This window comes from Dreissena polymorpha, chromosome 10 (genome assembly GCF_020536995.1).
Source record: "Dreissena polymorpha isolate Duluth1 chromosome 10, UMN_Dpol_1.0, whole genome shotgun sequence".
Taxonomy (NCBI): Eukaryota; Metazoa; Mollusca; class Bivalvia; order Myida; family Dreissenidae; genus Dreissena; species Dreissena polymorpha.
Window position 1 is genome coordinate 45872849 of NC_068364.1, and position 27337 is coordinate 45900185.

At 34.5% G+C, this 27337-nt stretch overlaps 1 protein-coding gene across 1 annotated transcript; it reads left to right on the plus strand.

The window, feature by feature from the left end:
* Positions 1–5886: 5886 nt before the first annotated feature.
* LOC127847450 (2-oxoglutarate and iron-dependent oxygenase JMJD4-like) lies at positions 5887–27076 on the plus strand. Its single transcript, XM_052379370.1, has 7 exons — positions 5887–6162; positions 16019–16184; positions 16803–16928; positions 21492–21577; positions 21799–21983; positions 22274–22417; positions 26391–27076. The coding sequence occupies exons 1-7, from the start codon at positions 5934–5936 to the stop codon at positions 26994–26996; spliced, it is 1542 nt and encodes a 513-aa protein (XP_052235330.1). The 5' UTR covers positions 5887–5933; the 3' UTR covers positions 26997–27076.
* The last annotated feature ends 261 nt before the right edge of the window (positions 27077–27337 follow it).

Consider the following 27337-nt stretch of genomic DNA (forward strand, 5'->3'; position numbering starts at 1 on the left):
TGTGAATAAGTGAGTGTTACAATTTTAAATGTTTCTCTGTTCCATATTGTTTTAAAATTGAGTTCTCTGGTATAAAGATAATACAGCAAAATTTAGTTCTCTGACATTGAGATAAAACAGTAAAATATCAAAGAAATACAGACCAAAGTCTTATAATTTCTTAACTTATTATTTGTCTAGATATGCTTTAAATATCACCACAGGCGTTATAGGATTTAAACAATTTCCAGGGGAGGACCCCTGCACACACATCCTGTTTTTATGTAATATATTTGGGCCTACAGCTCAAAAAATGCTAGCTACGCCCCTGAAGAATCTTATTCTTGAGTTCACCTTTTTAATAATATTATTAACAATAGATGTAGCAGAAAGATCAGTGTCGAATATTGAACCAAGGTGATCAACAGATGATTGAGAAACAATAGTGTGATCATTACATTTTACATTAAAATTATGAAGTTTAGATTTCCTTTTGGAACCAAACACTATACATTCAGTTTTTCCAAGTTGTAAAGACAGTTTGTTATCCACTAACCATTTAATACAATTTTCAAGTTCTTTACAAACAACACTACTGCTGATACTAGGATCTTTGTGAAAATAAAGGATGACACTTTCATCAGCATATCGAATAAGTTTACATAAATACAATAATCAAAAATCACTAATATCCTATATCAGTGTTAAGGCATTATGAAATGGAAATGGGTGTGACAAGTAACAAGAACCCTACACATTTACATCACAAAACATATGATATCTACAATTACTTGATATAATATATATGTTGAAAGTTAATATAAAGAGGGCAATACAAAAGAATGTACAAAAGTAGTAAAAAAGACAAAACAACCAGTTTACAATGTTAAGATTTATGCAGTTGTTGGCAATAAGAGAACAATTACCATTCTTAACTTTGAATTTTGCAAGTGTAAATACATGCATGTAAATCAGAACACAAGAATTTGTTTCCCGGTCACTTTGAGCTATATAAGTGCCCAATGTTTACACTCAGTGAATTTGTAAAACCAACTTATATGTGCTAACTGTCTGTCTGAAAACTTAAACATTTCTATAACTTTTGAAACATTGAAGATAGCAACTTGATATTTGGCATACATGTGTATCTCATGGAGCTGCACATTTTGAGTACTGAAAGGTCAAGGTCATCCTTAAAGGTAAAATATACGGCTTCAAAGCGGCGCAATAGGGGGCATTATGTTTCTGACAAACACATCTCTTGTTTTTACATGAAAAACCACAGACATTGTTGGAATTTGCCACATATTAGGCATTGTGTATACATTTTTAAACTCAATTTTCCACACAATTAAACAACTTTTTAAAAAGGCACCAACAAATGTTCCTCCATCCCCTTTGCACGCTAAACAAAGAATCAGTTTTTAGTTCCACTGGCCAAATTTGTTCAAATTATGCCCCTGGGTCAAATTTGACCCTGCCCTGGGGGTCACAAAATTGAAAATTGCTTATTTAAGGCATATTTTGTGAAAACTTTCAAAATCTTCTTGTCCATAACCATTGGGCCTAGGGCTATCAAATTTGGTATGTAGAGACATCTAATAGTCCTCTACCAAATTTGTTCAAATTATGCCCCTGCGGTCAAATTTGACCCTGCCCTGGGGGTCACAAAATTGGAAATTGCTTATTGAAGGCCTATTTTGTGAAAACTTTCTTAACCTCCTCGTTGATAACCATTGGGCCTAGGGCTATCAAATATGGTATGTAGAGACATCTAATTGTACTCTACCAAATTTATTCAAATTATGCCCCTGGGTCAAATTTGACACTGCCCCGGGGGTCACAAAATTGAACATATGCGTATATAGGGTCTATTTTGTGAAAACTTTACAAATCTCGTCCATAACCATTGGGCCTAGGGCTACCAAATCTGGTATGTAGTGGCATCTTATAGTCCTCTACCAAGTTTGTTCAAATTATGCCCCTGGGGTAAAGTTTGACCCTGCCCCGAGGGTCACAACATTGAAAATATGCTTATAGAAGGCCTTTTTTGTAAAAACTGTAAAAATTTCTTGTCCATAACAATTGGGTTAGGGCTACCAAATTTTGTATGTAGTGACATTTTATAGTCCTCTACCAAGTTTGTTCAAATTATGCCACTGGGGTCAAATTTGACCCTGCCCTGGGAGTCACAAAATTGAACATACGCTTATATGGAGCCTTTTTTGTGAAAACTTTAAAAACTTCTTGTCCGACCATAAAAATTGGGCTACCAAATTTGGTATGTAGAGACATCTTATAGTTCTCTACCAAATTTGTTCAAATTTTATCCCTGGGGTCAAATTTGACCCTGCCCCAGGGGTCACAAAATTGAACATATGCTTATATAATGCCTATTTTGTGAAAACTTAAAAGAAAATTCTTTTCCATAACCATTAGGCCTAGGGCTACACAGTTTGGTATGTAGTGACATTGTACAGTCCTCTACTTAGTATGTTCAAATTATGCCCAAGGGGTCAAATTTGACCCTGCCCTGGGGGCCACAAAATCGATTATATGCTAATATAGTGCCTATTTTGTGAAAACTTTAAATATCTTCTTGTCCTTAACCATAAGGCATAGGGCTACCAAATTTGGTATGTAGTGACATCTTATAGTTTTCTACCAAGTTTGTTCAAATTATGCCCCTTGGGTCAAATTTGACCCTGCCCGGGGGGTCACAAAACTGAACATACGCTTATATGGGGCCTATTTTGTGAAAACTTTAAAATCTTTTTGTTCATAACCATTGAGCCTAGGGCTACCAAATTTGGTATGTAGTAGCGTCTAGTGAACCTCTACCAAATTTGTTCAAATAATGCCTCTGGGGTCAACTTTGACCCTGCCCCGGGGGTCACAAGATTGAATAAACGCTTATAAAGCGCCTATTTTGTGAAATCTTTAAAAATCTTCTTGTTGAAAACCATTCGGACAACTGCTACCAAATTTGGTATGCAGTAACATCTTATAGTCCTCTACCAAGTTTGTTCAAATTATGCCCTTTGGGTAAAATTTGACCCTGACCCGCGGTCACAAAATTGAACATTATATACGCTTATATCTTGCTTATTTTGTGAAAACTGTCAACATATTCTTATCCTTAACTCTAGGACCTAGGGCTACCACATTTTGTATGTAGTGAGGTATAGTAGTCCTCTACAAAGTTTGCTCAAATTATGCCCCTGGGGTTAAATTTGACCCAGCCCAGGGGGTCACAAAAGTGAACATGTGCTTAAAAAGGGCCTATATTTAAGTATTTGCACATGCCGAGAATATTTGTTTCAGCCTTTTTTCAGCAGTGGAGCGATACAGGGCCATGGTGGTCCTCTTGTTTATGAGAATATGTCAAAATTGGCAAAAGTTAGGGACAATACTGTCAAAATGCCCTTTTAACAACTCTGGTGACATGCGGCTGTAGTATATTTTCTCTGTAAATTTACAGCGAAACACAAAATGTCATCATCATCAGGGATGGAAATTAGTGGTTTCCCGTGAGCCCGGGGCAAGTAGATTTTGGCCTGGGCAACTCAATTTCAAAAGTTGGTAGTCCGGCCAGGCAACTTGTTTTTTTAAAGCTGAAAACAATTCAGTGCAAAAAAAATTGAATAACAATTGACCACCATGGATCAATACAAGTTAAATAACATGCATTATTTTGGAATAGGAAATGATTCAATTCAGGCTCATAATAATACATCATGCATTGAACATGTGTAATGTCAGCAATTTTATTTAATTATCTATTATTTTATTAAAAGAATGTATAATTAACGCATGTACATACTTCTGGGCTTGTTATTCTTTATCTGGGCAACCAAAGTACTAAAGATGGTTGCCCGTGCGGGCCACCAATAGTAAGGATTAGTTTCAATCCCTGATCATAAATGTATAGCTTTCATGTATATAAATATGATACGAGGTCTTACCCGGTATTTATACAAATTAACCTGGACATTTATGAAAAACACCATCTCCCTGTGAAGTGTAAAGAGAGAAGGCATTTGTTCACCAGTAACATTATGTTCAGTACAATGCAAGCAACGAACATGACAAATTCAGTTCCCAATTCATAGAGTTTTAAAAAAGATTTACTTTGCTTAAGTAATAATGCATCAATGTTGATTCTAAAGAAAAAGAGTAATCATATATGCCTAAACTGTTCTGCTGCCCAGAAGCAAGGACGTCATACACAAGCTTTACAACATTTATAGTTTTAGTTATTTAACAATCTTAAAAATAAAAATGAATGTCCATTCTAAGTTTGCTGTTGTATTCTTTCCTCAAATCATACATGTTTCTTGCATAATTGAATGTTCATGTCCATGGATCACAATGTATATAGAAACAAACATTATTTTGAATTATCTTTCACAGTTATATATTTAAAAAGGGATCTTTTCACGCTTTGGTAAATTGACAAAATTGAAAAAAGTTGTTTCAGATTCGCAAATTTTCGTTTTAGTTATGATATTTGTGAGTAAACAGTAATACTGAACATTTACCATGGTCTAATATAGCCATTATATGCATCTTTTGACGATTTAAAACCTAAAAATTATAAAGCGTTGCAACGCGAAACGATTGAATAATTTGGAGAGTTCTGTTTTTGTCGTTAAATTTTGTGAAACTACGAAGATTGCTTATATAAGGTATAAAATACGTCAAGTATGTGTACTCGGCGGAATAGCTCAGTAGGCTAAAGCGTTTTTACTTCAGTACTCTGGCAGGACACCAGGGGTCACTGGTTCGAAACCTGCTCCGGGCAATGTTCTTTTCCTTTTTTTAATTTTATTCTTGATTTTTTACTGGAGCTTTTACGATCCAATGTTTACATTTATCAATATAAAGCATTTAATGAATAAGTTAAAAAATGCCAAAATCTGTGAAAAGGCCCCTTTAATATCAGGTTAATTTTGGGATACACTAAAGCAAATATTAGCATTTCTCTCAAAATGAATCATCCTCTGAAGCCCCCGATGGGATTCAAACCCATACCTCTTTCCTCTGGAGAGGAAAGTATTCTATCTTAAAATACAAGGGCATGTAAGAGGAAAACTAGCAATTTCAAAGAGACGTTTTCACAAATTAGACATGTATTGAAGTTTGTTATTAAATACTTTATATTGATACGTAAACATTTGAGCAAAATACCTCAATAAAAGAAAAGAATTAAAAATAAGAAAGGAAGTCTTCCTTAACTGGGCTCGATCCACTGACCCTTGGAGTAAAAGCTTAAACCAATGGCCATCAGTGCTCCCATATAGTCAGTGGTTTATTTTATACTTTATATAAGCAATCCTTGTATAACTATAACATAAGAACTCCCCAAATTATTTTTTTCATTATAGACTCTACGCTATATTGATAAATGCAAACATTGGATCTAAAAAGCTGCAATAAAAAAAAAAAATTGAATAAAAAAATATAAGTAACCCTCAAATGGGCTCGAACCATTGACCCCATGGAGTAAAAGTCTACCGTTTGGACCACTCGGCCCTCCATGCTCATGAGTGATGTGTTTCATACTTTATCAAGTTTATGTAAGCAATCCTCGTATCTCACAAAATATAACGAAAACAGTCGATTAATTTTTTTAATGAACTCGCTGTCAATTCTATAACTATAAGTACTCCTATCAGTATGTCAGTAATGGCATCTTTAAATTTTAACAAGTTTTTAAGTACGTTGTGGGAATTCACAGATCTACATTAATTTATGACTTAAAAATATCACTTGTAATCTTGAAAAAGACGAGCTAAAACACACATTTAAATTTTTCCTCTTTACGAGGCGGCCGCCATCTTTTTTTCTAAAGTAGTTCCAAATCCAATATGACGGCCGCCTACGTACATCAGAGAGACGGTGTGGTGTAGCCCACTGTCCGATGCGTTCAGATTGTGAGAAAACTGTTACTTATGGAAAATATTTGTGATTCTTCAATATCACATCTTCACTCATTATCATATAGTTCAGAATGTTTTGATGAATTAAGCGAAGTTAGCTATGATGAGTTTTTCAAGAAGTATTTATTGCCCAACAAGCCATGCGTGTTTTCGTCTGGATTGACACAACGGTGGAAAAGCAGGAATGATTGGGTGACAGAGGATGGTTGTCCTAGCTTCCAGTACATGAGAGAAATATTTGGTGAGTTGTGAGATGGATCTGGACGTGGACTATGTTCAGACCATGGGGTTGTGCTGACATTTTGACAGTTGACCTCCAGAGTGGTAGTCAGACACTTTAACCACGTCGCTAAAGAGCTAGCCCAACAGCAAGGCTGTTGGATGTGACCTTATTTCACTACACTCCTCCCCCTTTTATTGTTTAAAAGCCCAGACACGCCCGCTACAGCATGTCTTGCATCCACATGGCCCTCCCAGAAACCATTAAACAGCTCAGACCCATCCACGAATTCACAGTTCTTTTTGCCTCATCGCCATTAATGTGAAAATACTGAGCTCAGGCCGGGGATTGAACCCACGACCTCCAGAGTGGTAGTCAGACACTTTTACCACGTCGCTAAAGAGCTAGCCCAACAGCAAGGCTGTTGGAAGTTACCTTATTTCACTACAATCCTTTTACATTCAAGTTAGCATTACCGTATCAGTACCCATAGCTGATCACTTTGATGCTCAAGACTGCGTTGATAAATAGTTGACATTTTAAGATGATATTTTGCACACAGCATCTTCAAGGCATGTTCTTTAAAACACATTGATTGAGTCGTAATCGGTGCTACTCTTTGTCAAACATTTCGGTACGTTTTGCTGACATTTATCAGGCCCGTATCCAGGATTTTTTAACTGGGGGGCCAAAATTGGGATGGTGCGGGAGGGGTTTCCCCTCCCTTATATTTTTTTATTTATTTATTTTTTTTATTTTTTTTTTAATTGATTTTCAACAAACATCTCTATTACAACATGAATACATATATGAAGCAACAAAACATTTTGGTCTCTTACATATACTAAAGTATCATATGCATTGACTATGTCTGCACTTATACATGTTTTATGTATATACTAAGAGAAAAAAACACACACTTTATTTGTTTAGGTATGAACATGGTATTGCTTAAAATTGTTACCAGAAAAATATTATTGAGACGATGCTATGTTATTTTCTAAAGAGTGAAAAGGAGAGGGAGGGGAAAATCTAGATTTGATAATAAGAGAGTTTTAACATTGATTAATTATTTTAATATAAAAAAATAATTAAGTGCAAAATAATTAAATATATATCAAACAAAAATCAAAAGGCCCGCGATATTTGACATATTTCACAAAATTTGACATAAATAAAGAGAAACATTTAGCGGTTTAAAAAGAAAGATTAAACAGAAAAATCCTAAAGTGTCGGGGATGTAGGCAAGATTCTTAATGAGTTATTTCAAAGTTGTGCCATTTTTTATTATGTTGATCAATTTTGCCTTTTTCGAAGGCAATTTGCTTTTCTAATATAATTTTCATTCTTAGAGCATTGTTAAAGGTCTCAATATTTGGCTTTTCGGCTTTTGATTTGGTATTGAATACATGTATGTAAGATTTCATAAGGATAGTTATAAAATTAATCACTTGATTATGAGTGCCTCCTTTTTTAGTTCCAAAAATAATATCAATTACATTCAGTTCTATGTGTAATTTTTTTCTATTTAATAACAACGTCAGCTCCTGCCATATGGGTTGTACAAAATTACATTCATATAAAACGTGTATAATTGTTTCCTTACAACTTGCGCAAAAAGTGCACAAACTTGAAGATATTAGATTACATTTATACAAATATGAATTAGTTGGTAGTATGCACTGTAGAATCTTGTATTGAAAATTGCGTTAAGTGTTATCTATGGTGGCTTTAAATGGTGTTAAATAAGCATGTTTCCAGTCGATACTTTGTTCATAGGGGGACATTATGTCTTCCCATTTCTTTTCTTGTTTAGTTTTATTTTCTTCTAAGGTTTGTTGTAGATTATATAAATATTTACACACTGTTTTTGATTTTTGTACTTTTTCAAGTAATGTGTTTTGATTGAAATTGACAAAATCCATTTGAGATAGTTGTTGTTTGTAAGCTATTGGGATACTTTTGATTAGTGTGTAATATTTAAGATAATCTGTTGAGGGTAATTCATATAGGGTTTTAAAAGCTTCAAATGTATAATAGGTTTTTGACCTAAAGTCGTATATGTGTTCGAGGAATTTTATACCCTTATTAAACCAGTTTAGGTAGAAGAAGGTATGTTGGTTATTTTTTTCTATCCTCGAGTTATTCCATATAATCGTTTTATTTACATGCCCTTCTTTTTCTTTCGATTTAATCTTGTTCCAAGAGATAATGACATCTCTGAGGAATATATTTTTAAAATCGGAAACAATATGTTTTTCATTAAGTGCACATTCAAATACTAGATTTCCACCATATTTATTAAGTTCATTCTGATAGAAAATTTTCCACTGCCCTTGATTGTTTAAGTCTGTTAATCTTTTGACCCAACTGGCCTTATTAGCATGTATTAGAGCAGAATTATCGGTGAGTTTCAGCCCTCCTTTATCTATTGGTTTAACTAGGGTTGTTCTTTTTATTTTTTCAGGTTTGCAATCCTATACAAATTGGAATATAGATTTATTAATTGTTTGTAATATTTCATGATTAGGGGTTGGGAGTGCTGACAATGTGTACATAATCTTTGGCAGGGCAAAAGTTTTAACCACAGTGACTTTTCCAAGGAGTGTTTATTTTCTGTGTTGCCACTGTTTTAAGCAATTTATAAAGGCAAGTAATTTTGGTTGCAAGTTTTTGTCTTTATTGAGATGTTCATCATTGGTGAAATAAAAACCCAGTGTTTTAGCTTCTTCAGAGGTCCAAGAAAAATATTTGTATTTGTTAAATATAATTTGTGTGCTGTTAAGTGAACTAACACGCATTACGATGGATTTTTGTGTATTTAGTTTGAGTCCAGATACTTCACTGAAGTCTTGAATAGTATTTATCAATGTTGAAAACGAATTAAGCGTTCCATCTGTCATATAAGTTGTATCATCTGCGAAAAGTGTTTGTTTTATTTCTTGTTCTTTTATTTTTATCCCTTTGATGTCTTCATTCTTTTCAATAAAGTTGCACAATATTTCTATGCTTAATACAAAAAGAGTTGTTGATAATGGACAGCCTTGTTTTACGCCCCTTTGAATAGGGATAGGTTCAGATAAATGTCCGTTATTAATAATTATGGTACTTATGTCAGTATAAAAAAATTTAATCCATTGTATGAGTTCAGTTCCAAAATTAAATTGTTTGAGACTTTTAAACATGAAGTCGTGATCTAAACTATCGAATGCTTTTTCATAATCGGCAAAGAAAAGAAGTCCTGGCTTATTATTGTTATTCATATAATGAATGGATTCAAAAATTGTGCGTACGTTCTCGCCAATGAATCTACCTTTTATAAATCCTGTTTGTCTTGGCTCAACAACAGACGAAATAACTTTTTTAATCCTGTTTGCGATTGCTTTGGTCGCTATTTTATAGTTAACATTTAATAAACTTAATGGTCTCCAATTATTCAGTGTATCTAGATTTTTTCCTGGTTTTGGAATAAGTGTAAGAATACTTTGTTTTTGAAGTTGGGTTAATTGTCCATTAACAAATGAATGGTTAATTGAATTAATATAATGTGTTTTAATAACTTCCCAAAATACCTTGTAAAATTCTGCGGATAAACCATCTGAACCGGACTTTTATTATTATCCATCTCTTTTAAAGCGTTTAAACATTCATATTCTGTGAGAAAGCCTTCGCATGATTATATTTTTTTTTTATTTGTCACTGTTCAAGGTGAATTTGAATGCGTATAAAAACCTTATTTTGTGATCTAAAGTTATGGTATATTACAAGTAAATCAACATCTTTCTGAAGTATAATGATTTCAGAAATGTATGATGTTTGGTGAAGAAGGAAAAGCAACCTTTGAAAATCAAAAACCTTTATTTATAAATGTGACATAAGGAATGACTCTAGAGGAGGTTTGATTTCAAAGATAAAGTACTATTATGGTTATATGTCAGTAAATATACCCAAGTAGTATTTTTTCTTTGAAATCAAACCTCCTCTAAAGTTTTAAAGTAAATAAATAGTAAATTGTTTATCATCTACAACACAGCTTGCACAGAAATGTAACTTAAAGTATGACTTTATAGGAGGTTTGATTTCAACAAGAAAATACTATTATGGTTATATGTCAGTAACTGACATATACCCAACTTGTATTTTCTCTTTGAAATCAAACCTCCTCTAAAGTTTTAAAGTAAACAAATAATAAAAGGTTTATCATCTACAACACAGTTTTAAGTTTGCACAGAAATGTAACATAAAGTATGACTCTAGAGGAGGTTTGATTTCAAAGAGAAAATACAATTATGGTTATATGTCAGCAACTGACATATACCAAACTAGTATTTTTTCTTTTAAATCAAACCTTCTCTAAAGTTTCAAAGTAAATAAATGATAACATGTTTATCATCTACAACACAGTTTGCACAAAAATGTAACATAAAGTATGACTCTAGAGGAGGTTTGATTTCAAAGGGCAAATACTGTTATGGTTATATGTCAGTAACTGACATATACCCAACTAGTATTTTCTCTTTTATTGTTATTCCTTTTTTTTCGTATTTTTAACATAACTCCCATTTTAAATAGCTTCAAGACAACTATTACGCATTAAAATATTTTTGTTTACGTTTAATATGAAACTGTTAATGTTATAAACAAAATGACACTCTGCACATACGAGCTTCGTTCAGAGAAAACGGGGCTTAATGCATGTACTTAAAGTGTCATCCCAGTTTCGACACTGTCCGCCTTTGATTTTCGCTAAGAAGAGACTCATTTAAACGAAAAATATAATTCAAGCTGAAAGTGTCGTGCCTGATTATGATGTGCGGACTGCACAGGCTAATCTGGGTTGACACTTAACGCACATGCATAAAGCCCAGAAAGAGGCTCACAACATCAACATTTAACTCACAAACAGTGGTGCGATAAATTTTTCTATCAGGGAACACAGATGGCAATCCGACTATATTAAACAAAATCAATCAATAAATCAATATTTTCAACACTGATAAAGTCACTCAGAGGACAAAATAATAATTCATAGTATATACATTTTAATTACATACATTTCACAAGTATGTGTAAATTACGTTTAAAAAACGTATGATATAGTGATTTTAAATCATAGCAAAAACAGAGAACGAATTGTATTGGTTAACTCAAAACTTGTCAAGTTAAAGACGGTATGGTCTTGTAATAATAAGGTCTCAAAAAGTGACCCTTTTAGGGGTTCCCGTATATTCAGGTTTTGTTTGAACCCCTGTTATGTGCCACTGCGATAGACCAATACACAGGTCGGAATACACTGGTCGACCCCCGGTCCTGTCAGCGAAATAACCGGGACGGTAGAAAGGTGTTTAGTCATAACAAGTTATATCATAATGCACAAAGATCCTGCACATACTGAGGCTTATGTTTTGTTATAATATTTATGCAAGTGCGCAAAGTGACGTCCCAAATTAGCCGTGCAGTCCGCACATGCTAATCAGGGACAACATTGTTCGCATTAACTTGATTTTTGCTAAGAAGAGGCTTCTTTTAAACAAACAATACCAAAAGAGCGGAAATTGTCGTCCCTGACGAGCTTATGCGAACTGCACAGGCTAATATGGGACGAAACTCCACGCAAATGCATTAAGATTAGTTTTCCCAGAACGAGGCTTAATTTAATATATTAAAAAAAACTACCACAAAATAGCTATAAGTAAATATAATTTTATGAATTTTATGTCGGAGTTCAGTTTATAATTGTACATAAATTGTACAACTTGACAAACCACACAGAATCCTTCGTGATAAAAAAATTACTATACAGTTTACGCCGCACTTCATCAGCGGAAAATGTATGTATGAATAAATTGTTATACATGAATATTAAAATATTCACCTAGTTTTCCCTCCTGCGCTTGATGTGCGTCATCAGCTACATGTACATCTATTATGAACAGTCGTTCTACGGATATCCTCTGCTGTGCTTTCTGTAATCTGATATTATGACACGAGGATGTAGCACAATGTAAACGTTGACCCAAAAATTATGATAAAACATCCAATCCTAGATATTTGAAAACATATATCGCCCACGACTCAGATAATATGGCACTAAACCGGATTGAGGTACTGTGTTAGAATACCATTTCCTGCTCTTATTTTTTTCCCAGTGAACGGAAGTCAATCAAATGACTAGAAAGGTATAGAGGTACATGTAATATCCTATATCAAGACATGAATGGCCGTTTTGTTGGTCAATAATATCTTGAACAATCGCGCGATTTTCATGAACGAACGTCATTAATTCGTTCACGGTTTTTAATTTGAAGGTTACAGACTATATAAGATTTAATTCTTCCTTAGGAAGATTTCTATATTCCTAAGGAAGAATTCGTGACTTTAGATCCTCATGGTACGTAATAAAGAAAACATAGCCTAGGGGCTTATCTCCACCGGCGAGTAAATTAGCGCTAATCCCCTTGTGTATCAGGGGCAATAAAACACATCTGCGCATTTGTTTTGCGGGAAAGTGTACTATGGGCCCTTTCATATGAGAAAAATTTGCAGTAGGCCCATTATTAAAAAAAGTCATAACTTGACAGCCAGCTGGGGGGGGGGGGGGGCGGGCCACTGGGCCCAGTGCCTGGATACGGGCCTGTTTATATACAACTTTGTTGACTTCTATCTCGTTACAAAATCGAGGTTGAACATTTTTCGCGGCCATATGATATAACTCTGTTGGAAAGTAAGGCTGACATTTATATACAACTCTTTTGACTTCTGTCTCGTTACAAAATCGAGGTTGAACATTTTTTCGCGGCCATATGATATAACTCTGTTGGAAAGTAAGAAGTTTACGAATTAATTTAAAGTCCATTTAGTAGTATTTCTGTCTTCAAAAGTCCATTTAAGTTTTGATTCGTATTTAAGATTTTGCAACACCTTACATAAAATGAAGAATTAGTACAATAACGGATCAAGTTTGATAATATGCATATTGATAATATATTATATTAAAATATATGCAAATCTTGTTGATTCTTACAATAAATAGTCTCAACCTTAATGTTTTATTTATTTTCCATGTTCAGTATCGATGATTAGATATGATTCATACAATTTACATGGTTTATAAGATGTCCATAGCTTTTCGATCTATTTAAGATTGTCAACAGATAATTCACACAAGAACAACATATGTAAAGTGGAGATACATGATTACATAAAGGCAACAATTAAAGGTGCCTTTTCACAGATTTTGGCATTTTTTAACTTATTCATTAAATGCTTTATATCGATAAATGTAAACATTGGATCGTAAAAGCTCCAGTAAAAAATCAAGAATAAAATTAAAAAAAGGAAAAGAACATTGCCCGGACCAGGTTTCGAACCAGTGACCCCTGGAGTCCTGCCAGAGTCCTGAAGTAAAAACGCTTTAGCCTACTGAGCTATTCCGCCGAGTACACTAACTTGACGTATTTTATACCTTATATAAGCAATCTTCGTAGTTTTTACAAAATTTAACGACAAAAACAGAACTCTCCAAATTATTCAATCGTTCCGCGTTGCAACGCTTTATAATTTTTAGGTTTTAAAATCGTCAAAAGATGCATATAATGGCTATATTAGACCATGGTAAATGTTCAGTATTACTGTTTCCTCACAAATATCATAACTAAAACGAAAATTTGCGAATCTGAAACAACTTTTTTCAATTTTGTCAATTTACCAAAGCGTGAAAAGATCCCTTTAATAACAAAAAAATGAATAGAATTTATACATGGCATTGTAACTTGTTCATTGTAAACAACACAGTTCATGTTTCGACAGTTCAAATAGCTCATTAGATGACCCCTGAGTGGTTTCGATCACGTGATCCGTTATGGCTACAACTGATCCGTTAATGCATTAATTCTGCGGCAAAAACAAAGGTATCACACATGCATTTTGCATGCGCTTACAAATAAGACTATGTGCTGAATCAGTTAGCAAAGGTAATATTTAATCAAACTGGTGTAAAAGAAGTCTCAAAACAGTTATTGTTTTTCACCAGAACAACTTTATTATGCTACTGATCCGGTAATAGTAACATGACTGTATATATTTATAATATGGATAGATTTTCTTAAAGGCCCGTTTAGATTTTCTTAAAAGGCCCGTTTGATAAGTTTAGTTTCAACCTATATATTTTAGCTTGATAGCATTTAAAGTAATGACTATTTTAACATTTGAAATGCTCTCGAGTCCTTTCCCTGGGCCTGGAACCAGTACTTGGTGTCTTTGTGGGAGATCTAAAGAACGGTCCCACAGTGGGGATGGACCCAGTGACCTCTTGGTCGCAAGGCGGACACCATATCCATGTCGTGTTGCTTATAAGACCTATGTCTCTGACTAAAAGTTCAATGGCTCACTAAAGAGGTCAAAGATCCAGCTCAAACTGTAAATTTATCATTCATCATGCATTTAAAATAAGTTCCCATATATTTTCACCATTGAGAGATGGTGTCAATGTGGTACATGTAAGACCTGTATCCCTAGATGGCAAGTATTGCCATATGCAAGGTATAAAAAGATAGTTAAGTTTTGAGAAAAAAGACTGTGAATTGCTACTCATTTTTAGCTCGACTATTATATATGAAATATATATAGTGGAGCTATCCTACTCACCCCGGCGTTGCCGTTCCCGTTGGCGTTTGCGTGCAAATGTTAAAGTTTGCGTACTACCCCAAATATTTCCTGTGTCCCTTGACATATTGCTTTTATATTTTGCATACTTGTTTACCAACATGAACCCAACCTATAAACAAGAGCAGACAACTGTATCAAGCATTTTGACAGAATTATGGCCCCTTTTATACTTAGAATATGTATATTATTGATAAATCTATGTTAAAGTTTGCGTACTGCCCCAAATATTTCCTGTGTCCCTTGACATATTGCTTTTATATTTTGCATACTTGTTTACCAACATGAACCCAACCTATAAACAAGAGCAGACAAGTGTATTTAGCATTTTGACAGAATTATGGCCCCTTTTATACTTAGAATATGCATATTATTGATAAATCTATGTTAAAGTTTGACAAAACAACACTTACCTGACATACCACAATGCACTCAACCCAAACCAGCCCCCCACGCCCCCCTAGAACCCCCCCCCCCCCCAAAAAAAAAAAACAATTTTTTTTTTTGTGTTTTCTTATTTTTGAAAGATCATCCATTAAATGATCACACACCCACATTATACGCCCCCCCCCCCCTCTCCATGATGGATTACGTTATACTGTCAAGCACTCGAATAGTCGAGCGCGCTGTCCTCTGACAGCTCTTGTTGGATTGTCTGGTCCAATCATCTTCTGTCAGGTTGGTAGCACAAACATTCTTAAATCAGGACTAGAATCAGGATGTATGGGATGTATCTTTAAAGGTCATGGTCCAAAAAACCAAGTATAAAAGAATAATATATGCAAGTTTAGCAATATATAGTGTATCCAGACTCTCACTTCAACTTCATCATGCAACTTAAAATAACTTACCCCAACAATTCACAATGTTGAGAAGGCATGTCATGTGACCAAGTGCCCATTTTGTCAATGTCAAGGTCAAAGGATGAAACATGGGCTTGTTGCTGTTGAATGAGAACAAGCTATCTTGACATGGGCTCAAAACGTAGTAGACATCTGATGGTAATTTCAATCTACAACGGATGTTTTAAGTTTTACTTTGTGCTCAATGGCTAATAGAGTTATGCCTATTACCTGTGCAACTACCTTTCTTAAAAGCACACTTGTGAACTGACTTACATTAAAATAGTGTTGCACATATATGTATAATTATATGTGTATAGACTATTTAGGTATAAATCTTTATATGGCAGTTTTATTGACTTTGATGATAGGTGAAGCAGTTGTGCCAGTGGCAAACTGTAATGAAGAATGCTATCAGTCACACAAGAAGTGTGAGATGAAGATGTGTGAATACTTGGACTACTGGGACAAATACCGGGCTTGCAGCTATCCAGAGAAAGAACCCTGTCTCTATCTTAAGGACTGGCATTTTCAAAAGTTAGTACAAGACAAATAATAGGCAACATGTTTGGTTCTTTTGACCATTTAACTTTTCAAACCAATACACATCTAACCCTAATATTATTCCTCTTTGAAGGAATTCCTATTAAAACACTTAATTTCTCCTTTTTGAAATAAATACCTCCCAGAACAACATATTGGTAGTAAAAAATAGTCATTCATATTCAAGTTTCACTCGTATTCAATTTTCACTTCCTAAATATTAAGGTTTATAGGTAATTTAAAGAAAGGAAAAATAGTCATTCATATTCATGTCTCACTACTATTCAATTTTCACTTCCTGAATTTTAAGGTTTATACATGTAGGTAATTTAAAGAAAAAAATATTTTTCTGTCTTTTGCTACATGGTCTGGTTTGTCAAAAGTGAGCGTACATATAAGTGTAATAAACTTTTCAATGATCCATTTTAGTAGGTAATTTAACACATTGCTAGAATAATTTGTTAAAAGCATTTTTGTGTTAAGGGAATGACAATTATGACGCTCTGATTGTAAATGCTATAATATTATGAATTGCGATATTGCATATTACAGATTTGAGACTTTACCACTTTTCATTGGGACAAAAAGGTGTAACCAAACCTTTTATTTCAGGGCCTACCCGGATTATGGGGCTTACACAACGCCTGTTTATTTCAAGTCAGACTGGCTCAATGAATTCTGGGATACACTGCCACGTGATGACTACAGATTCGTCTATATGGGTCCTAAGGGCACCTGGTTTGTAGCAATATCAGTAGAGATTACTTAAAAAGTGAAAACAATAATAAGTCCGGGATTACCCATTAGGCAAAGTAGGCAAATGCCTATGGGCCCCGCAAATTTTTGGGGCCCAATGAAACCAAGAAGAACGATTTTTAGCTCGTCTATTTTTTGAAAAAAAAAAAAGAGCTATTGTCATCACCTTGGCGTCGGCGTCCGTTTAAGTTTTGCGTTTAGGTCCACTTTTCTCACAAAGTATCAATGCTATTGCATTCAAACTTGGTACACTTACTTACTATCATGAGAGGACTGGGCAGGCAAAGTCAGATAAATCTGGCGTGCATTTTGACAGAATTATGTGCCCTTTTTATACTTAGAAAATTGAAAATTTTGGTTAAGTTTTGTGTTTAGGTCCATTTTATTTCTTAAGTATCAAAGCTATTGCTTTCATACTTGCAACACTTACTTACTATCATAAGGGGACTGTGCAGGCAAAGTAATGTAACTCTGACTGGTATTTTGACAGAATTATGTGCTCTTTTTATACTTAGAAAATTGAAAATATGGTTAATTTTTGTGTTTAGGTCCACTTTATTCCTACAGTATCAAAGCTATTGCTTTCATACTTGCAACGCTTATTAACTATCTTAAGGGGACTGTGCAGGCAAAGTTATGTAACTCTGACTGGCATTTGGACGGAATTATGGACCCTTTATACTTAGAAAATTGAAAATTTGGTTAAGTTTTGTGTTTTGGTCCACTTTACCCCTAAAGTATCATAGATATTGCTTTCATACTTGGAACACTCGCATACTATCATAAGGGTACAGTAAAAGGACAAGTTGCATAACTCTGGTTGTCATTTTTACGGAATGATGGCCCTTTTTTGACTTAGTAACTTTGATTATATGGTTAAATTTTGTGTTTCGATCCACTTTACTTCTAAAGTATCAAGGCTATTGCTTTTAAACTTCAAATACTTTCATGCTTTCATGAGGTTACTGTACCTGGCAAGTTGAATTTTACCTTGACCTTTGAATGACATTGACTGTCAAGGTCAAATTATTAAATTTTGCTAAAAATGCCATAACTTATTTATTTTTAATTAGATTTGATTGATACTTTGACAAAACTACTCTTACCTGACATACCACAATAGACTCCACCCAAACCATCCCCCGTGCCCTCCCCCCTCATCCCCCCCCTCATCCCTCCCCCCTAATTTTTTTTTTTTTAAGATCATCTCACAAATGACCCTCACATTATACTATACCCACCCCACCCCCCCCAATTTTTTTTTGAAACGGTTAAAAAACACAAATATTTATTTTTATTATTTTATGTTTGAAATACCGTCCAACCATCGCACCCAAGAATATCCCCCCCCCCCCCCCGAATTCCTCCCCCTAATTTTTTTTTTTTTTTTTTTAAGATCATCTCCCAAACGACCACCACACCCTCACACTATGCTATCCCCCCCCCCCCCCCCCCGAATCCCCCACCTCCCTAAATTTTTTTTTTTTAAGATCATCTCACAAATGACCACCTCACACTATACTATACCCTCCCCCGAATCCCCCCCCCTAAATTGTTTTTCTTTTTTTAAATCATCTCACAAATGACCACCACACCCTCACACTATGCTATACCCCCCCACCCACCACCCCACCCCAATTTTTTTTTTGAAACGGTTAACAAACACAAATATTTATTTTTATTATTTTATGTTTGAAATACCGTCCAACCATCGCACCCAAGAATACCCCCACCTCCCAGAATTCTCCCCCCTAATTTTTTTTTTTTTTAAGATCATCTCACAAATGACCACCACACCCTCACACTATACTATACCCCCCCCCCCCCCCCCAACCCCATCCCCCCCCCCCAATTTTATTTTTTGGGAAACGGTTAAAAAACACAAATATTTATTTTTATTATTTTATGTTTGAAATACCGTCCAACCATCGCATCCAAGAATACCCCCCCACTCCCTCCCCCTCCCCGAATTCCCCCCCCCTATATTTTTTTTTTTTTTTTTTTAAGATCATCACACAAATGACCACCACACCCTCACACTATACCCCCCCCCCCCCCCCACCCCTCCCCAAATTTTTTTTTTTGAAACGGTTTAAAAACACAAATATTTATTTTTATTATTTTATGTTTGAAATACCGTCCAACCATCGCACCCAAGAATCTTCCCCCCCCCCCACCCGAATTTTTTTTTCGCATTTTTGGAAGATAATGTAATAAATATCCACGCCCCCACACTATACACCCCTCTTCACTCCACCCCTCCCTCCTTTGTGATTGAAAATGAGAGTTCCTTCACCTTTAAAAAGAAAATAGATGAGCGGTCTGCACCCGCAAGGCGGTGCTCTTGTTTACTTACTTTCTAAGCCTAGTCTTATTACAAAGCCAATTATTTTATATCAATGTAATGTTGCTTGGCACTGGTAAACTTATCTTAACAAGTAAAATCGACTGGGCACTGGCGTTCTAGTATGAATTAGGGGTGAGCCCAATAAGTTCAAATACCTATGGGCCTCCTCGTCGCTAATCCTGCACGACAATAATCACTTGACCCTATTTTGTTGACGATGCTTGTGGATACATATGTAGCTTGATTTGGAAGTACAAATTGCGTATGTTCTTATATGCATGTATGTGTGAGCTCGTCTGGACCATTTATTATGCAATTATAACCACTCACCACAAATGTTCGCAAAAAAGAAACATACACAAATTTTCACCCAAATATTAGACACCCATCTCTGACTTCAAATTTAAAAAAAGGTTATTGTCACTCTTCCTTAATGGCACAAACTGAATATACTATGTTGTGCAGCAGTAAAAACGGAATTATAAAAACAAGGTCATACTTAGAGGTCTGTTCTGTGAAACTGGCTCATGGATTTTGACGAATGTTCCTTGGATGGACCTTTACCTAAAGTTTGAAGGAAAAATTGAAACTTTAAACGGACTGGTTTACAAATTTTGGCATGTTTTGAAAGTTTGACTTTCATTAAATATTTTATTTTTATATATGTAAACACCAGAACTTAAAGCTCCAGTATAAAACAAGAATAAAATTAAAGAAAGAAAAAAAGTTATCCACTCCTGGGCTCGGACCACAGACCCTTGGAGTACAAGTCTATCACCACCCGGTCATCTGTTCTGCTACGGTTCATAACTTATTTTAAACTTTATATATAACAATTACAAAAGAACTCTCCAAATTATTCAGTTGTTTCTTGTAATTTTTTAAAAGTTTTTATATCGTCAAAATATGCATATAATGGATAGTTTAGAGCATGGTAAATAGTCAGTATTATTGTTTCCTCACAAATAATATAACTGCAACAAAATCATGAAAATCTGACTCATTATTTTTCAATTTTATTAACTTACCAAATTGTGCACAGGCCCTTTTAAAAAGGAGCAAACATTAAAATTAGGTGCGAAAAGAATTGCCATGGCAACCGCAGCGATGGCCAGACTGAGTAGGTTGTTGACAAGCAGTTCCATCAGCTTCGCCACCAAGTACAGGCTCACTCAACAAGTCCTTTGTAGTCTCCATCCTTCTCTACAGCCTTGAGACCTGGACCCTTCACGCAGACACAAAACACAGGATACAGGCATTTGAACATAAATGTCTCAGAAAACTGCTCCACAACTCCTATAAGGGGCACAAGACCAACCAGTACGTCCGGAACATGACTGAAACACTTGTTGGTCCACAAGGACCCCTTACTTGCAACTGTCAAACAACAAAAGCTGGCTTGGTTTAGATAGTCACCAGGCAATAATGTTCTCCAGAGCATGCTAGAGAGAGGTCAACATTGAGGCCCTCAGAAAAAAAGCTTTATGGACAATGTAAAAGAGTGGAAATCTCTCCCGATGGATGAATTACTCTCAGCAGCACACATCAGACCTGACTGGAGAAGGATTTCTGTATCCACGTCCCTCATTTCTTTTCAATGGCCAAAGCGGTTAATGGATTGATGATGATAATGATGATGATGATGGCGGTTGTCATGGTGATTATGATGATAATGATGATGATGATTATGATAATGATGATGAAATATTAAAAATCAGTCTTTAAAATAATATCAAGACTTTTTATGTCCCCCACCACTATAGTGGGGGCCATATTGTTTTTGCCCCGTCTGTTGGTTGGTTGGTTTGTGTGTTTGTTTGCTCCAACTTTAACATTTGCCATAACTTTTTCTTAAGTGTGTCTCTACAAAATTATATTATTTTTTTTATGTGACAATGGGTAAAAAACCCTACAAAACACGGGTCAGTAATTTGAAAGAAATCTTTGAAATCTTTACATAAAATTAAAGATCTGTGTTAAAAATCACAGATTTTTTAAAAATATTGCTGTAAAGAATTATCATTATCTTCTTGTTAAATGGTCAGCTTTCAAAATGCTCTTATATATATATTAATATTTCTTGAGTAACAGTTATTTTATGAACAAACTTTCATTTGCTTAACACAATCATGTTAACCACACACCAAGGTCAATATCTGTCAAACTAACAATGTAATTCTGATTTACCTGCCTTACAGGACCCCTTTCCACTCTGACGTGTACAGATCTCATAGCTGGTCTGCCAACATCTGTGGAAAGAAGAAGTGGATCTTCTATCCACCAGGTTAGTGCACTTTTAATATCCAATGTCTTATCTGGCCTTGACATGTTTTCATTGCCATAGCATAAATACAGGGAGGTATGCAGTAATTGAACCAAACCCAAGTATTCAATTAAATTATATCCTTAAATGATATGCAATTCAGCCTATGCTATATTGTGGCAGCACAAAAATTAGACAAATTAAAGCCACTTTTATGTAATACGAGAGTGTTGATTGCACAGGGTGTGAGGAAAGCCTGAAGGACTCACTTGGAAATCTGGTGTATGACATCACATGCAGTGACCTGGAAAATCCCCAAAAGTTTCCACATGCTGCAGAGGTCAAGGGTCGTAGGATTGAGGTTATCCAGACTCAAGGTCAAGTGATGTTTGTACCTAGCGGCTGGCACCATCAGGTTATAAATCTGGTAAGATGGTTTTTCAAAGAGTTTAACAATTATTGTTTCTTTCACATTTGCACAAGGAATTTAAAGAAAATTAGCCAGCAAGATGTTTTTTTACAAGAAAATTTCATGAACATATCAATATCATGAAGCATTTTTATATGGAAAAAATAATTAGAAAATAAAAGGGCTAACCTTATTGTACGCTCAAAATCAAAGGGTTTTATATAAAAACTGTAAATACAAATATTGAAACAACTGAATTTTTACACTTTTTACTATTAACTTAAACTCCATATTTGACGTTTCCTAAGGAAGACACAATTTCCATCAACCACAACTGGTTGAATGCCAGCAACATTGACCTCTGCTGGAAGCATCTGCAGTCCAGTCTGACAGCAGTACAGCTGGAGATTGCAGACTGCCGGGACATGGAGGGTTGGGCACAGCAATGTCAGGTACAGGGACATTGAGCTTGTAGCAGTCTGAGAAAATTAGCAAATAATTTTGAAAAAGGAGAGAAACACATCTATATACATGTCAAAAATTGTTTGATTACCAGAATATACCAGATTGAATGATCGGGGGTATATTGTTTTTGGCCTGTCTGTCAGTGTATGTGTGTGTCTGTACCAAAACTTAAACCTTAATCATAACTTTTGCAATATTTAAGATAGCAACTTGATATTTGGCATGCATGTGTATCTCATGGAGCTGCACATTTTGAGTGGGGAAAGGTCAAGGTCATCCTTCAAGGTCAAAGGTCAAATATATGGCTCCAAAGGGCAGTAGGGGGCATTGTGTTTCACAATCACAGCTCTTGTGTACTATTTCTTTCACCTTTATTGAAAGAAGCTTTCATTTTATGAAAATAGCTTGGCTATTTCCCTGCTTATGGAGTATTTTTCTGTAAATGCAGCTAAATGCTTTTTAAATCTGCATGAATTTTAAATTTTAATTACACAAATAAAATGTACACTTTTATGACAGGTACAGAGATGGGTGTTCACATAGAATATACACTTTTATGTTAGACACAGAGATGGGTGTGGACAGTCTTCACGCTAACTATAAGCTCAACTGCTCTGGGCTTGTGAAATGTTTTTTCTTTTTCTATGACAGCATAATTTATTATTGCGCTTAAAGTTCAAATATTGGGTGTGCAGCTGTCTGAAAAATGCATGTCCTTTATGAAGGCTTGTAACGTTTTAAATATCAGATTTATTGCTCAATTGTAATCTTTTTTTGTCCAAAAAATATCTTGTTTGTGATTAAAATGCGTTAAGATTCGAACAAATGCTTGATCATGTACATATATTTAAGAAAAATTGGGTCAATTATTATAAGCCAATTATGACAGTGGGACGAATGTGCCCGTTTTCTGTAATGACTTACTACATGTAGTATATTGCAGTGTTATGGTACTTTGAAAAATCTCATCTGAAACTTCGAGGCCTACAGTGATGATATTCGGTATATGACATCAGATAATGTTTCTTCAAAAATTTTGCTCAAAAAAGCTCCAGAGTCATAACTGACCATTCCTCAGGGTCACATATATAAACATATATATATATATTACTTATGTAAACCAATTAATATTCTCAACATTGACACGACCTATAGATGTAATATTTAGAATGGACCAACACACATTTTTGCTCAGTCATCACCTGATGTCCACAATTGTATGTCATCCAGTATATTATCAACGTTTAGCTGGTTTTCACTTTAGTTGCCATGTTTTTTTTTCAGAAATCTTAATTACCTTGATGGTCTTAATGTTCATCTGACCACGTTCAGTCATTTGAATTGGGTCATGTGTGTCCAAAAACTAGGTGAACTTGTCAGATCTTAGATAAATTAAGTTATCTTCAATATTTATCTCGTATATTTGAATTCGAGTCCTGTGTGTCCAAAAACTAGGTAACCTTCTCAGATCTTAGATACATTAAGTTATCGTCAATATTTATCTCGTTTATTTGAGTTTGGGTCATGTGTGCTCAAAAACTAGGTAATCTTGTCAGATCTTTGATAAATTATCTTCAATATTTATCTCGTTTATTTGAATTCGGGTCGGGTGTGTCCAAAAACTAGGTAAGCTTGTCAGATCTTAGATAAATTAAGTTATCGTCAATATTATCTCGTTTATTTGAATTTGGGTCATGTGTGCTCAAAAACTAGGTAATCTTGTCAGATCTTTGATAAATTAAGTTATCTTCAATATTTATCTCGTTTATTTGAATTTGGGTCATGTGTGCTCAAAAACTAGGAAACCTTGTCAGATCTTTGATAAATAAAGTTATCTGCAATATTTATCTAATTTATTTGAATTTGGGTCATGTGTATCCCAAAACTAGGTCATTTGGTCAATTATGAGAAAAACCATGTTATCGCAATATTTAGCCTGTAATCACTCTGGAGGCAACATTTTTGACTCACTCGGGATGAAGTAAATAGTTATTATCTTGACAATATCAAGGCCAAGTTTAAACCCAGTTTGGGGTTAACAACTTTATTTCAAGGTCAACTGTTACACAAATTTTGTTACCCCTCAAGAAGTCAAATTTATGTTTCTATTACGATGACAATAAGTCAAAAACATTATCTTGACAATGTGTAAGCCAGCATTAAATTTAGGTCATTAGGGTCAAAAACAAGGTCACCAGATCAAATAATAGGTGAAAATCATGTTGAAAATGTCTTTGGTCAGTTAAGATCATTAATTCATGCAATGGTTGATTTTCAGTAAAGTGATATATCATAGGAGCAATGTTTATCAGGTGTGCGATAAAGGGCTACAAAGGACCATCATGGCCCTCTTTTTTATATTTTTTTAATTATATAAAAACTTCAAAAAAAATTCCCTTGAAACCATTCAGATGAAATGTTTGGTGTGTTTAATTATAAAGTTGTCCTGCACAATTTTACCATACCCGATGTTTCAATTAATTTTAACTTTATATTCACTTATATTGTAATATACCAGTATTTTTAAATATCTATGAATGAAGATTAAAAGGTGAACGAAATCGGTCCATCTTTGCATCCTTGATGAATTCTCAGATAATAAAGTGATTTTTGTTTTACTGTGGTGTGTATGCCCTTTGGTCAGGCAAACACATAAGTGCAGGTATTGCTTAATCTGTCTCTGATATAAGTTTCATGTTTATATATCCTAGATATATATATATATATATATATATATATATATATATATATATATATATATATATATATATATATATTTCTTAAGTTGATATGTAAAACAAATAGAAAATACTTCTCTCTGCACATGTATGTAAGTTGTTATGTTGTCATATTTATAATTTTCGTTCCTTTAGTTTAAACCTATTTATTGCCCCCTACCGGTGAAAACGGAGGGGACTTATGGTTTGCGCTCTGTCTGTCAGTCTGTCACACTTTTCTGGATCCTGCAATAACGTCTTAGTTCTAAATTATTCATAATTTGTCATGAAACTTGAAACATGGACAGATGGCATTAAGGACATTTTGCACGTCATTTCATTTTGTTCCTACGTCAAGAATTCTGGTTGCTATGGCAACAAATAAAAACAAATCTGAAAATAGTGGAGTTTCACCGGTAGAGGACCATATTGCTTGGCAATCTCTTGTTTTAGCTAGATTGCAACCAAAGCTGTAGGCTTATTTGAAAGGCTCTAGAGTCCATTTCCTGGGCTTAGAAAACGTACTTGGTGTCTTTAGGGGAGATCTAAAGAACACTCAAACAGTGGTGTACGTGTTATAAATATATAAAAAAAACAAAGAAAATCATTTTCTCTGCACATGTATTAAACCCTTGTTGTTATTTTACACATAATTTTAAATCCTTTATTGAGAAACATTTTATCTATCGGTCAAAATTTTAGAGGTTTATGATTAGTCTATCACTTAGTTGGATTGACAGCTGGTAAGTGATTTTTTATGTAATTTAAAGTGATATTATGTGCATCTAATAGTATATTCTAAGTTTATAGGTGTCAACCCTTTTTATTTTTGGTGTTTTCACTAAATATACACTTACATTTGTTAATGCAGCATCAACATACTAAAACAATATCCCGGAAAAAGAAAAATAATGCATTTGAATGTCAACCATACTTTCGTTTTGACAACTGACGACAGAAATGATTCGATGTGCGATGTGAGTCTTAATGTAGTTTTCATGCAGATTCGTTAAAACGACACAAAGCCACAATTTTGTTTTACGTATCATTTCGGCTTAGAGGACTGGGTTAGTCATGTAGAATATCGAATATAATATATATTTTTATAAACAACTGGTAAAAAGATGAGTTGTAGATAATTGGTCAGTTACCACATTTTAACTAACTCTTTTGACCTGTTAATTCTTTTCAGTTCAATCCAACAGTGAAATATGCCCATAATATCACTTTCATTCTGCTGTAGGTAATTCTAAATGCCAGTGCTGGTATTGACTACAAGACTTTCATCAAGATGCTACATACAATAGCCACCAATAGAATACACGCACTACAAAGTAAGGGTGTAAAGTTAGGGTCATCCAAGTCTTACCAAAGAGACGAAAAAGGTATTTGTAGTGACTGCTGGGAAACAACTAAATTTAACATTGGAACGGACGAAAATAGTTCCACTTCTGCACATTTATTGACAGATACAAAAAGTGAAAGTTGTGATGTAAGTTTAAGTGAGATACATAAAACTTGTAGACAATCTATTTCAGATTTGAAACGGAATTATTATTTGAAATGCAATATATCTGGTATTGGAAATGTGTCCAAAAGTGTTGCCAATGGTGATGTTAAATCTATCGAAGAAATACTGCCTCAAATATTGATAGATCCGACAGACACTGTTTCTGGTTCAGAGAACATCAAGTCAGAGAACATCAAGTATTTACTCTTTGATATTGTAAGAATAAAGGAAACTTTGGAGCATATTGTTCAGGACGATGATTATAAAGAAATGGATCTGAACTATTCAGAGAGTGCTGAAGCTGTTTTGAATATCATTTGTAAATATCTGTTTATGTGAAATGTTGTCCATATTGCATGGTGGCAAACACCGTGCAGTCAACATTAATGTGCATATTCTGTGCATAAATATTGTGCTTGTTTAAGTGTTGTAAATTATGATGCTATTTATATTCACCATAAATTAATGTTCTGACAATTTATAGTTGAACTTCAATTAAGTGAAATCTTGCCAAGGCGAAGCATTATGTAGGTATGGTTCACCTGAGCGTACATGTTTCAAGTTTATTTATTTTAAGCTCAGTTCATGCATAGCATTAAACAGGAGCTACAGAGTGTGCCTGCAATAAAGGAAGAGCAATTTAAGCTATATATAAACACGGACTCTAGATGACAATATAC

Coding starts and splice junctions, on each gene's coding strand:
- LOC127847450 (XM_052379370.1), top strand. CDS start 5,934: ATGGAAAATATTTGTGATTCTTCAATATCACATCTTCACTCATTATCA. Junction 16,185..16,802: donor AAGGACTGGCATTTTCAAAA/GTTAGTACAAGA, acceptor CTTTTATTTCAG/GGCCTACCCGGATTATGGGG. Junction 22,418..26,390: donor GTTGGGCACAGCAATGTCAG/GTACAGGGACAT, acceptor ATTCTGCTGTAG/GTAATTCTAAATGCCAGTGC.